This window comes from Homalodisca vitripennis, chromosome 3 (assembly GCF_021130785.1).
Source record: "Homalodisca vitripennis isolate AUS2020 chromosome 3, UT_GWSS_2.1, whole genome shotgun sequence".
NCBI classification, from domain to species: Eukaryota; Metazoa; Arthropoda; class Insecta; order Hemiptera; family Cicadellidae; genus Homalodisca; species Homalodisca vitripennis.
This window is the reverse complement of record NC_060209.1, coordinates 85,824,886-85,839,751: the sequence shown is the minus strand read 5'-3', so window position 1 is coordinate 85,839,751 and position 14,866 is coordinate 85,824,886. Positions and strand designations below refer to the sequence as shown.

Genomic DNA, 14,866 nt, shown 5'->3' with positions numbered 1-14,866 from the left:
TCTTACGTTAATTTTTGTTTAGTTTTGTATCATGTTTACTCTCCTTATCTCTTCTATACTGTATTCCAGTCAGTTATGGCTGAAAATAAGCCCTACATTGGTGAAGGCCTACTTTTATAATAACATAGTTTTTACTTAGCTCTGTTATATTTCTTATGGAATTTATTACATTTAAATATTTATTTGACCTTTGCATCAGTTTGTTTCAAATTATTTATTAACCCTTAGAGTGTCAGAATCTAGTACAGACTGAGAGGAACATCTAGCCAGTATCAAATAATTTGAGATGTTGGCACTGCTGGTGTTAAAAAAGTGGGTTAGACTTAATACTTAATACGGCTTTGAGACTTAATATCTATCAATGTAGGTCCCTCCTCATGCCACACACTTCACCCAACGTTGTTTTCAATGTTCTAAGCAGGTATTGATGTTGCTTTTTGGAACCTCAAAACGTGATTACGTAGCATTTTATAGTATGACCGCTACATCTTGAAATCGGCACCCTGTCAGATAACATTTGATTTGGGACAAAATTTTCAAATTAAACTACCGATTTTTTTCTACAATTAATCGATTGTATTATGTTTCTAATTCCTACACTTTTTCAATGTATTTTTCACTTTGACTCGTCATGGGTTTTCCAAACCACTCATAAACTTGTGTGTGACTCATACAATCATCAGTAAAAGCATAAGTCTCTTTCCAAATCTCTACAAGCATTTGACAACACTGGATACAAATACTTTGTTTTTTTATCTGACATATCAGAATGTGATACAGATCACGATATGCATTGAAACAAACTGATACTCTCAAAAAGCTAATCAACACAGATTCACCAAATATTTCATTTAAAACAATGACATATTTTAAGGTTTTTTTTAATATCTACAAAACTTTGTGTGGTTGAATATTTATAACTTTGCAGTACTCACAGCTTGAATCGGCCACACATCGAACAGTGCCATGCATGTCATTAGAACTTGAAAACATCTACTACATTATTTATAATTCACTGATTATGGCTATTTTGGATTCAATTGAGAAATTATTAGGTATCCATACCTCTGTTACTGACTGTGGCTTTTATAACAGGATCTCAGGATGAAACATCATTCAAAGATGACAGAGGAGGAGTCAGCCAAATCTTCTTTGATAAAAAACTGTATAAAATAAAATACCCTCCAATAATGAGCAAGGGAAAGAGCTGAAGGAGAGTTAAACCAGAGATAATGGAAATACATATTTCTTAGAGCACACTAATAACAAAAACTTTATACAAGACCAGGACCATCCTGAATTAACAGTTAAAACCCCAGGACTGTATAAAATAAAAACTAAAAACTTCTGGCCCATATAAAAATCTTCATCAGACCACTACCACAAAAAATGTCAGAATATTTCACCAGAACATACAAGGTCTATCAAAAAGCTAAGCTGAACCACTTAGTACACTACCCAACATCATAATTTTGACAGAACATGGCTTAAAACCTAACAGCTTAACACTGACACAAATTGATGGCTACACACTGGTAACTAACTACAGTAGAGAAGACTGGGAGGAGTTGTGATGTGTGTTGAATCCTCATCAGACTTGAAGGCAGAACAAGTTAATGTGTTTGACCACTGTGTGGACTTTGTATGTGAGGCTGCATTGGGAAGATTGAGCATGAAGAATAGTTTTTCTACATACTTGGTATCTATCAAACACCTGGTAGACCATTAAAACAAGTCATTTTATTAATATCTAATATAATATACTCAACTTCGTGCAAGCACAATACAGTTACTTAGTGGTAATGGGTGATGTTAACACCATTAACCTAGCTCTGAGTTCTGACAATGCATGTTATGATGCAGGACTACTCTGCTATGGTATCAGAAGACTCCCTCTGCCAGAAACTCGAATAACTAGACCAAGACCTCCACAGATTGCATATGTACAAATATCCCTGAAGAGTATATTAATAACACAATCATTGAAGCTAGAATTTGAGATCATACAGGACAAGTTTGCAACATCTGCCAAGGAATGGAAAATAATAAAAATAATTCAAGTTCCCTTAGAAGAAACTACAGTCCACATAATCTTAAATGTTTATGATCTAGCTGGGGAAGATTAGTATTATGTGCTCAATGCTTGTAATGTTGAACATTTTTGACAATTGTGACAAGAGCGTTTGACTATGCATGCCCAAAGAAAAGAAGTAGACCAAAAGCACAATCAAAGTTAAAAGTCATTTTTTATGATTCTGAATAATTTTGATATAAATGAAAAATATAAATATGTTATTGGTATCTTCAGACAAATGGTTTTTACTTCGTTCCCACTCAAAACACACAGGAATTAAATGGCACAATTTGGCCCAAAAAACTTAATTACAAATGGAATTCCTACCTCTAGTATATGAAAAAGACAATTACGTAATATAGAAAAATTTAATAAAGATCCTGTATTTCTAGCATATGTGAAAACATACAAAAACTACAGAAACTGGGAGAGAAAAACATGTAAACAAATTAGACAAAATTATTTATGATAATATTGATAGTGATAAGAGTGAAATAGCATAAATTTTAAATACCTATTTCTATGATACAATCACTGAAACATTAGTAGGAGAGAGACTTTATAATCACACTGTTGTGTGGTCAGGTAACAGTGTTAAAATGTCTGAAAAATATGTAAAACTTGCGCAAAATATTCAAATCAAATCAAAAATATCTTTATTACGTTATCGTCAAGATAAGTATAGTGTCATACAATATTACTGAGGAGCAAGTACAATTCTGAGTAATTTTTCAAAAGTCTGGTTGAGTTTGCCAGCTCATGAATTCTTCAATGCTGTAGAAGGGTCGATTGAGAAGCCAGGTCTTCAAGTGACGAGCGAATTGTTGTTGATCCACTTTTTTCAGCATCTCTGGCAAACAGTTCCACATTTTGGCGCCGATGTAACTTGGCTTATGTTCAGTGCTGCGGAGTCGGTGCACAGGAAGGCAGTAGTCAGTGGCCCGTCTGGTGTTGTAGTGATGGAATTGCTCACCCCTTTCTGCTATGCCTGGAGTCTTGATGTGGACATACGTTACTGTTTCCAGGATGTACAGGCCTATGACTGTTAAGATTTTGAGGTGCTTGAAAGCATCCCTGCAAGACTCTCGTGGTTGGAGATTACCCAGTATTCGTATGGCTTTTTTTTGTTTCAAAAGTATGCGTTGCAGGTTGCCAGAAGTTGTCCCTCCCCAAGCTGCTATCCCATAGCGGATATAGGATTCAAACAGGGAGAAGTATGCAATCCTCGTGGTCATGGTGTTTCCTATATTTTTTATTCGTCGTATTACATACAGTCTGGTGCTTAGCTTTTTGCAGAGGTTGTTGATGTGTGGTGTCCAAGAAAGGTCTTGGTCAACTGTTACCCCAAGGTACTTGGTAAAGGTGGTGTCATCGGTCTCTGGTAGCCTTGGAGTTTTTTTTCTACACTTCCCTAGAATGAGCTGTTTTGACTTCTTCTCGTTCACAACTAGGTCATTGTTATGACAATATTGGATAGCCATATTCACTGCTGTGTATGCATCTATTTCTAGTTGACCAGGAGTTCTATTGAATATCAACAAAATAGTTATCAGATTTAATTACACCAACAATATTCATTTTCACAAGTAAACGTTTCTTTGTTTGTATGTTAACCCTTTGACGCGAATTACAATCCAGCAAGGAAAAAAACCACATGTGTATGACAACAAATGTCACTTTTTTTTCCTCAATCGCAAACTGTAGTTCATAAAACTAGTGATAAAATGCATTATAATGTTAATTGAATGTAAGACACAGATGCGCTCTATTCAGAACCGTGCCTGTTATCTATCCAAAACAGGTTGTCATAGCAACCAAATGCCATTTTACACCGTACACTGGCACGTTTGATGGCTTTTTCCATGTTGGTAGGATGACAGTGTAACTCTTGAGATCTGCAAGCAACCTCTGTTCCTAAGTCAAGTTGTGTGTTATATGTTACATTTGAACATTTTAAAACTATAGAATAAATTTAATTGGGATTTCATTTGATTTTTAATTATGATTTTGTTTAGTAAATTAACAAACCACATGTTTTAATTTTTCATACATATTTATTTGTATTTGTTTTAAACCTATAAAAAAACCAGTTTACATTTTTTACTTCCTTTAACTTCAGAAATCTTAATTCAAATAGAACTTTAAGCAAATTACCATTAATATTTTTAAGCTAATTGCATGTTACGGACAAATAATATCTAGCGCACTAAGGGTTAAGAAATTTATTACATAAACCTTTAAACCTGCAACTGGAAAGTACCAGATATTGGGTGTTTTGTTTTCTAGATGACACCACTTGATAACAGGTATTTTAACATGGGTTACGTTTTTTGCTATCACATTTTTAAAATATGCTCAATAAGTATCATCACTGTTAGAGGAAACATTACATTTTTGTAAATAATAAACTTTCTGAACATTTTAATATTCTGTTTCATCATATCTATACATTTTGTTACTATATCTCTGTTATACGTTTTTTCTTATTTACGAGTATTCATAGCAGTATTTATTTGTTTTGGTGTTGTTTTGAATGTGTGTGTTAGTGAGTGAGCTTTTAGCATTACTGACAAAATGGACCATAATTTTCACAATCGCTCTAGTGATCAGAAACTTTTGTAAATAGATTTTTTGCTTTAGTAACATTTACTTTAAACTATTATAAGTAAAATTAAAATTAAATGAACAGAGCTGCTCTGCAGTCAGCTCACGGGTAGTGTATTTCTCATCCTCAACTTCAGCAACATCTTCATTTACTATACTATCGCCAGAATCTTCTGATTCATGATTCGAGATTGTAATTAATAGATTGAGTCCACATCCCGATTGCCATCATTCTCAGAGAAAAATATACACTGCTGAATGCCTAACTAACAACCCATGTGGACAAATCTAGAATTAATAAAATGTCCATATCGTGTTACAAACAATTCCTGTCATACCGACTGAACCACAATAAAAATTTTTAAAAACAGTTAAGACTTCTAAAATGCAATTGAAAATCTAGAAAACCATTAAAGTGCAAGTAAAACTTTACCATGTGCTTTCGTGATAGTTCCTTAGTTGACTGTCAGTGTAGTAACAATTAATAAACAGTATTTTGGATTTGTAGTAGTTAAACACTACTCGAGGGCAATGCATATCATATTATAGCTGCCAAGCATCATATAATGAAGCAGCTGTTTGGCACGTGATATTCTTTTTTATGTTGCATAAAAACCATTTTTTGCATACTTTGTATTTAATTCCCTAAAAAGCTTTGTATGTATGGCTTTACTTTAGAAATTTCATTTATACTTTTCTTTTTCTTGGTTTGTAATGCAAAAGATTAACTAATTTAAAATACAAACTGAAACATTTTAACTACAGAATAAGAAAATATGATACGAATGCATACTTTATTCCACTAATTAATACTGTAAAGATTATATTCACAAATAGAATAATAGTGTCTGCTATATCAACTGCTAGTTCCAAGGTTTTCAACAGTTCATCGATCATATATTTTGTACAAAAACAATTTAATTCATGTTTTTAATATTTATATTCTAAAATATACATTTACAGTTTTATATATCTTCAGTAATACCAATCACCTTCAATACACGTCGAAGTAAGTTGAAATTAGAAGAAAATAAGAAAATCATTGTACATGTACGAGGGGGTACCCAAAAGTAACCGGAATTGTATTGCTGGCAGCCGGCAGCGTGTAGTACACATTCCTGCCGCTAGGCGTGTGTCGCGCAACCCATTGCGAGTTCAGTGACCCCAGTTCCGTTGCCCTAGTACATTCTGTTCGTTCGTAGTGACTGTTTTCGCTAACCCTGTTTTGTTCTTGTTTCGTTTTTTTATCATGGCAAGTTTAAGTGAACAACGTGCAGCTGTGAAATTTTGTTTTTTACTTGGTAAAAATGCTGCAGAAACTATTTTAACGTTGAATACAGCTTACAAAGATGATGCTATGGGGAAAACTCAGGTCTACGAGTGGTTCGCTCGATTTAAAAATGGCGAAATGTCAATTGAAGACAAACCTCGTTCTGGACGTCCATCAACCTCTCGAACGGACGAAAATGTTGAGAAAATTCGTGAACTTGTGCTCACCGACCGTCAACAGACAATTGAGGAACTATCAGAGAGTAGTGGGTTAACTTGGAGCTCGGTTCAGCGAATTTTAACAGGAGATTTAGGACTGAAAAGGGTTGCTGCCAAATTTGTTCCTCGACTTCTGACTGACCATCAAAAGGCACATCGAGTTGAAACTTGCCGCCTTCTGAAAGAACATCTCGAAAATGATCCCGATTTTCTGGAAAAGGTAATTACTGGTGATGAGTCATGGTGCTATGGTTACGACCCAGAAACGAAGCAACAGTCAAGCCAATGGAAGTCGCCATCTTCACCTCGTCCAAAAAAATGTCGGCAAGTCAAATCAAACATCATAACCATGTTGATTTGCTTTTTTGATGCTAAAGGCATTGTTCATTCTGAGTTTGTTCCTCCAGGTCAGACTGTCAACCAAACATTTTATTTGGAGATTTTAAGAAGATTGCGCAACAGTGTTCGCCAGAAAAGACCCGATTTGTGGCAGACTGGAGACTGGTTCTTCCACCACGACAACGCACTGGCACACACAGCCATCTCAGTTAGGCAGTTTTTAGCCAAAAACGGCATGGTTCCGCTGCCCCACGAACCTTACTCGCTCCATGCGACTTTTTTTTATTTCCACACATGAAAAGAGGCTTGAAAGGTCAACGATTTGACAGCGTTGAAGAGGTTAAGAAAAAACGAAGCTCGAGCTTGCAGCCATTTCTAAAGATGACTACAAAAAATGTTTTGATCAATGGAAATACCGTTGGGACAAGTGTATTAGTTGTAATGGAGATTATTTTGAAGGAGATAAGGTCGTATTGTAAAAAATTTGATAATATATAATTTTTATAAAATAATTCCGGTTTTTTTTGGGTACCCCCTCGTATTGTAATTTTCGGGTCCCCAGAATAGAATTCTTGACCTAATGAGTCTCAAGTTGTTGCAGTACCGACATCCCTGTTGACCTGGATTGATCTAGCCAATTGATTATTATTGATTGATTAACTTTTGTTTGTTATTATACCTATTTAATATGTATATAATACATATTTTCAATATTATTTTTTATAAATAGGTTCTGTCTAAAAAATACAGATATGCAGTTTTTTGGCTTTGCTGAAAAATTAATCAACATGGACATTTTGAGTAATAAAAATTACCTCCTCAATTAATAAAAAACCAGTATAGTTATAAAAATATTATTAGATACCAACTATTTTAAGAATTTATTAAAATTCCAATGGTACTTGTTTCAACAAAATCCGTCAATGAATAAGCATACACAACCACTTTCTAGGTATACTTGCACAAGCTGGGAGCAGTAAACATTTTATCTCTTGATAGCTATTAGCTTTTTTATATAGATTATACAAATTTTACAACATATCTATTATTTTATAATTTTTATAACAATTCCAACGCAATGTTTTTCAACAAAATGTGTTAATGTGTAAGCGAGCATAACCACTTTAAACATACACTTGCACAAGCCGGGAGCGCCAAACATATCACAGTTGAGAGGTATCAGTTGTTTGCTGTTCCCGGTTTATGCAACTATATCTTTAAAGTGGTTATGCTCGTTTTCTCATTGACAGATTTTTTAGCAACAAGTACCGTTGAAATTGCAATAATATTTTGTCAAATAGTTGGTGTCTAGTAAATGTTTTATAACTGTAATGATGTTTTGTTATTTGACTGTATAAATTTTTAATAACGCAGTTTTGTTAATATTATAGAAAAACGCACAATTATTTTAAAAAATTTCTCTTATCTATACTAATCTATGTGCCAAATTTGGTTTCTTTAGCTGAACTAGTTTTAGAGATAATAGTTTCCTTATAAAAATACAAAATGGCTAGCGGCTAAACGCTAATTACCAGTAAAGTGATTTCTGATATTATAATTTTATAAAGTACAGTTTACATCCAAGTTGACACTATTAAAAATAAGCTCGTTTAGAGAATAATTAGCAGATATAGCAGTATCACCTGATGGTCCTATTATTAGTTAATCGAGAAGTCTACATCATAGCTAAAGTCTGTATCATGAACTAGCTTGTTAAAAATAAAATCATCACATGTTTCACAACCGATAATATTCACTTCACTTTCTTCAATACTTTCAGATAACCCACTAAAATCATTGGTCAATTATTCATTGATTGCTTTGTCAAAAAAAAACTCACGCTTGCACGAAGCCATATTTGTGTTTACAAACAGCAGCTGCTGACTGAAACGCCTTGACGTTTGGAGCAAAAACAAACTAGTAGGTATCATAGTGCAAATGAAATAGACCTCAAGAGAAAGTCAGTATTCTGCTGTGCATCCCAGCATATTGAATGTCATCTAATTAGGTGACATGTGTCCAAGGAAAAATGTGAAATTAAAATATATGAAAGCGGTCATAAGCCTGCGCCTCTATAAATATATATATATATATATATATATATATATATATATATATATATATATATATACATAGAGGAAACATTAAATTTAAGTAAATAATAAACTTTTTGAACATTTTAATGTTCTGTTTTATATCTAAACGTTTTGTAACTGTTTGTTATACAATGTTATTTCTTGTTTATGAGTATTCATAGCAGTATTTGTTTGTTTTGGTGTTGCTTCTAATATTTGCTTCCAAACTTACTAAATGATCATGCATAAGCAAAATTATTTTCATTTTGCCACCATATTTTTTGATCCATCTCTTCTCGCAAAAACCTTGAATGCTTAAGAAATATTGGAACACAAGGGATTTCAGGATTAAGTGTAGAGGGGTTACACCATTAAAGAAAATACATCTTTGAAGTGGAGAACTTTTAATCATACTGAAATATTTGTCAATTAGTCAAGAAATAAAATAAATAACATTTCAATTAAGATTGAGACAAAACAGTAACATGTATATTGATAATTGTTCTATAATATTTGTAATTTTGACAAGCCAATTGAAAAAACTTAAAAGTAAAATGACAGGAGCAGAATATATTCAAAATTGCTGCCAACGTATACCAAGCAAGTATAGCTGACATTACATAATCTACCTACAGCTATACACTTTCATTCTTGACGGTAGACTTTGAAAAATAAGCATCAACTTTCACTGTGACTAGCTACTATTTATACCTCTAACAATCTAAAATAAACATCAGTATATAGCGTTCTTTTAAAAAATACACAAGATTTCTTTATAGGTTTATATATATTTTTTTGTAATATTATAAATTTCTTTCAATAAAATACTATATAATAGCTTAAATAAATGAGTTAACCTAAAGTATTTAATACAAAAGCAACAAATGAGGGTGTGATGGAGAGTAACGCAACGCACTGACACCACAAGCGCACACAATCTGTACAGAGTGGGGAGCCCTGGACCACAACAATATACACAACAACTAAGGTACCCTTCACACACTGATGAACTCTATGGAAACATCACGTTTCCATCTGAGACATCAACACTATCTTCACTTAAAAAAAGAACAACAAAGGTGTAACGTTCATTTCGATATTTTACAGAATACACGCATTCTTGATGACATTCAAAGAGCGAAAATGATAAGAAATGACAGCTCTTAAATAACGAATAAATATCTTTTAGTGTAAACATAAAATTGGCAGTATCTATGTCGAATATTGCAGAAAAAGAAGAATGCAGACGATCGTCGCTGAAGTGTCGCGTTTCCAACTACTTTACACTTAGCTGAAACAGACAATAATTCAGTTAGTCAAATGTATCTCTAAACAGAAATAGGATTTTTAAAATGTTTTAGAATATCAATAAGTCACCCTAATAATGCAACAAACTCACACTACAAGTGATCACAATCAGTGCAGAAATTGATTTATTTGATTTGATTATATGATGTATTTGACTTTGCAGCAAAAATTTAACCTGTTGTAGATCTATTTTATTTGAAATGCGTGAGACCTATAGATTTGATTAATTTGGGAGCAATGTTCCTGTTTCACAAAACGAATAATCCAGCTCCTGTTTCATCATATTTTAATGAATATAAATTTATTACCTAATTTTTAACACTCCAATAAATACTGAAGCCATTACTAATTTTCGAAAACACTGAATTATTTTTTTTAAATTACAAGACAAACCTAACAAAAGAAATATGATTGTGCAAAACATTACTCTTTAACTTGACAGAGAACTAAGCATTCCTAAGTTGGCTAACCAATCTTTTTAATACTCTGGAAAGTTCTGGATACAGTTTCATAAGGTAACATTCAGAAAGTTCATAACATTTTCAAAAAAATAATTTAAGCTATTAAAAATGAATTAATTATAATTTACAGTAAAACAACATACTCAAATTAACCTTGAAATTTGACAAAAACTACTTGGAATTTCTCAAAAATGCAACAATTTGAAAATCAATAAAATGGACAGTAACAAAATTTAAACTTGAAGAATTCTCCAAGAATATAAAATGTATATTACAAATTTAAATTATAAAAAATCACTTACTTAAAACATTTTTTGATTACTATTTATTTGCATTCAACACATATGCAAGATATAAAATAGGATCATTAAGAATAAAATAAGATATGCAAATCTTGAATTATGCACACATTGATTAAGATTTGAAATATATAAGAGCATATTCTAGTCTGCTTCATTACCTGAAACATACTTCAAGCATAAAGCTTAAATGAAAAATAACCATTTAGAATATTATCTTGCAAACCCTGTGTTTTCAACATTTTTAATTGATTACATCCAGGGAGGCAAGGTACAGAAAAATTAAATCAACAGTGAGTTAAACATTTAATTAAACTTTCATTCCATCCTCTGCTTAGTGTGAGAACAACAATGATGGTCTACAATGGGTTTATATCTTTACCTTAGATATTTTCTTTTCACATTAAAAGCACTCTTTTCATACATCTGAGACAAAGTTATAAAGAAGTTGAAACTACTATTCTTTGTTTAATTTAATTTTTAAATATAATTCTAAGTTTAGGCTCTCAGAAGGTTTTAGGAACTCTTTGGACTTACTTCTCTAATGATTCCTGGCTATAGTAAGCACAATTAATACATACCTCAATTAGGAACGGTTTTTATCTAAAAAGAACCAATAACAGAAATTTGAACTATAAAAAATAAAGAGAGAGAAGTGATATTTTTTATCAAAGATAAGTAATTGTTCTCTGCTATGTACATCTATTTTTAGAATGATGGGTTTTCTACATACATTTAGTTAACGGGACTCAATGTAAAAAGTGTTAATGTAAATATTTAATGATCAATTCTGCCAGCTACAACCACAGATGTTGAGTGAATGAACAGTGTTAAATAAATGTAGACATGTGAAACTGTTGTTAAGTTTAGAATGAGTAACAACAAAGTAACTGCTAGCATTCCTATGTGGAAAAGATAAACCTTTTCTAACATTACTAAAAATTAATCCGTGAATTTCCGGATAGCATCACAAGTAGCAGTTCAGCTGTATTAAGAAAGGAACTGAAAATGTCAGTATTTTTTGTTTTCAATATTACTTTCAGTTAAAAATAATTAATCTTGATATTGAACCACATGTTCCAAGGTAATCATGTTAAAATTAATCTGGCCCATAATTGATCCATTCTTAAGTAATCAGTATTACTCTACTACAATCCAGAGGTCAGTAGAAAAGTTAATAATTTCAACAACTCTTATTTAATTGAATAAGGAGGAGAATCTAAGACAATACACATTTGACTCACTTCTTTTTTAGAGTGAAGAAACTGCGTCTCTTCGGCTCGTCCTTGCGGTCGCCAGGCGCAGGCAATGTGTGGGAACGAGAGGGGCCGCCCGAGCCCTGGGCATCACTCAGTCCACTCAACATCGACACCCACTGGCGCATCTCCTCATCGTCCTTGGCCTGGAGGAGGATCTCGGCTCCACTGGCGGCTCTACACATTACAAACAAATACATATTCAAATTTATATACCGGGTGTATCAAAAAGAATGACCTGATTTTGTACGGTAATAATTACGAAACATAAGGTGTGCGGGCAAGGAAAGCTGTGTATTTGGAATGGGCGTGGCCTAAAGTTTCATAAAATCGCCGCTAGATGTCGGTCGGTGCGTCTTCTTCGTTTCCAGTCAATCTGAAGTAAAATGGCGTCCACTCAACAAAAGGCGTTTTGTGTGTTGCAGTTTGCCAAGGATGAGTAAGTTGTTTCGGTCCAGCGTGCTTTTCGTCGTCATTTCGGCATTGATCCACCTTCACCTAAAAACATTCGTCGATGGTATCGCCAATTTGAAGAGAAAGAGTGCTAGTGCAAAGGTAAAAGTTCAGGCCGACCTAGCACTTCTGACGAAATGGTGGAAACAGTTCGGCAAACGTATGAGCGCAGTCCACGAACGTCTACTCGCCGTGCAAGCAGACAACTGGGTATGCCTCACATGACTGTCTTGCGAGTGTTAAGACGTCGTTTAATGTACAAACCATACAGACTAAAATTAGTACACGCTCTCCGGGTTGGTGATAAAAGGAAACGTGTTGAATTTAGTAATGCTCTACTTGAGGACATGGAAGTGGATACATTTTTATCACGATTAATTTTCAGTGATGAAGCAACATTTCATACTAGTGGTAAAGTAAAACGACATAACGTGCGCATATGGGGACTCGAACAACCTCACGACGTTATTCAGCATGAACGAAACTCGCCGAAAGTGAACGTTTTTTGTGCAGTCTTTCGTAAAAAGTGTACGGTCCTTTCTTTTTTGAGGGAGACACTGTGAATGGAATGAGCTATCTTCAAATGCTGCAGAATTGGCTTTTCCCACAACTTCAGGCAGACTCTGGTGACTTCATTTTCCAACAGGATGGAGCTCTGCCTCACTGGCACAACAATGTTTGGCAGCTTCTCAACAAAACTCTGCCCCAGCGCTGGATAGGGCGCACAGGACCTCGAGACAATGCCCTTCATTCTTGGCCTCCAAGATCACCAGACTTGACCCCATGCGACTTTTTCTTGTGGGGATATGTAAAGGAAAAAGTGTTTGTTCCCCCTCTAACTCATGACATCGAAGAACTAAAGAACAGAATAACTGTAGCAATAAAGTCTGTGAACGCAGATATTGTGTAAGGTTTATGAGGAATTTAGCTATCGTCTGGATGTTGTTCGTGCTGCTGCTGGTGGACATATAGAACATTTGTAATAACATACCTAAAACTTTAAGATTTTGTGAGTATTTTGCAATAAATATTATTTTTGTAGTACATTTTTAGCAATAGATATTGAGTTTTAAAATCAGGTCATTCATTTTGATACACGCTGTACAAAACAGAAAAGTGACTATTTCACGGGAATATAAATTTTAGTTCAGTCACAGTTCATTTCTTGAATTTTGCTTTTTAAGCGGTTTTTATTTATTGACTAAACTCAAAAATTGTTAAAAGATCATAGTTTTAAAAATGTCAAAATTGTTTTGCCAATGTTGTGCCACTGTTAGAAACAGTACAAAGAAGTAGGAAGTGCCTCTTACATCCTAGCATTAAGGATTTACTCCAATCTTCTTCAACACGGTGTAACAAATTATTCATACTGAATACACCATTCTATAACATTGATATATTTTTGTTTAGTTTTAATTATTGACAATGAATTATTTGAATGATTATAGAATTAGATTCTTAACTTTATATTATAGGATTTGACATCTAAAGAAGTGAACAGATACAAATTCTGTTTTTGTAATAATATGTAAATATAGCAAGAATAGAATCACCCCAGCACGACAACACAAGTACAAAGTAAATAAACGCACGAAAGGCTGTGGTTTGATCATTCAACCAATCCCGCTCTGACAATGAAAACTGAGGTGCATGGTTGATTCAGTCAGCTGGCCGTCTGTAGACTGGCGACAACATAAAGCTGCATTTACCCTGGCAAGTAAATTTGCGAAAGAATTTGTGCAACTACTGCCGCATAATGTGAGCAAGATAAGCAATTTTACTCATGAGAACTGTTGCAAGTACAGTTCTATCGCTGGTTGTTCTGGGAGTCAATACGAAGTCTGTTCACACACTGCAACGATGTCTCGGCAATGTTTATAATTGAAATTTTAATAGCCGGCACTGATCTCCATTTCTTGCAATTATCTGTCTGACACTGGTTGCAACAGCGCTCATCAGAGTTCTTGTGTCTGTTTAGACTAGCACATTTTACAATCGGACACAAAACTTGCACAATTTTATGCCAGTATAAATGCAGTTCAAACCTCAGTTTGGACGTGACCGTGATATAAAAACATAACATCACTTTCTTTGTATTAACCTATGTGATCTGATGACTAATCGGAATGTGTGTGCAAGGAGAAATCGTTCATAAACCAACCGAGGCCTCAGCCGCGGTAAATGGTGAGCATTGGATCGGAGCGGCGACTTAAGTTTAATGTTTGTATTGTACATATGGGGAACACTCGACACTAACCACGACAGACGAAAGCGGCAGGGCGGTACCACACAATGCCGCTTATCCACTGCCAATTCTAGACATTAAATGTTTCTCCTGCCGCTCAGCTCTCAGCTAATTCTGTTATTGCTGTGCATCATGTTAGATGCAAATGCCCCCTTGTTGGCGTTAGTTGTTGCAGCTTACCCACTATTTTCTTCTCCAAAAGGTATCTTATCAGGCCTGGTAAAAATCTGACTGAAATTCTGGTGTACTCAAACAACCGGTTTG

General features: G+C 34.1%; 1 protein-coding gene across 1 annotated transcript in view; it reads right to left on the bottom strand.

Moving 5' to 3' along the window:
* Positions 1-8,967: 8,967 nt before the first annotated feature.
* LOC124357141 (spectrin beta chain-like) overlaps positions 8,968-14,866 on the bottom strand; it is a 167,905-nt gene continuing 162,006 nt past the window's right edge. Inside the window, 2 exon segments of the mRNA XM_046808626.1 lie at positions 8,968-9,871; positions 11,893-12,081. Of these exon segments, the coding sequence (XP_046664582.1) occupies positions 9,868-9,871; positions 11,893-12,081 (193 nt within the window). The 3' untranslated portion in view covers positions 8,968-9,867.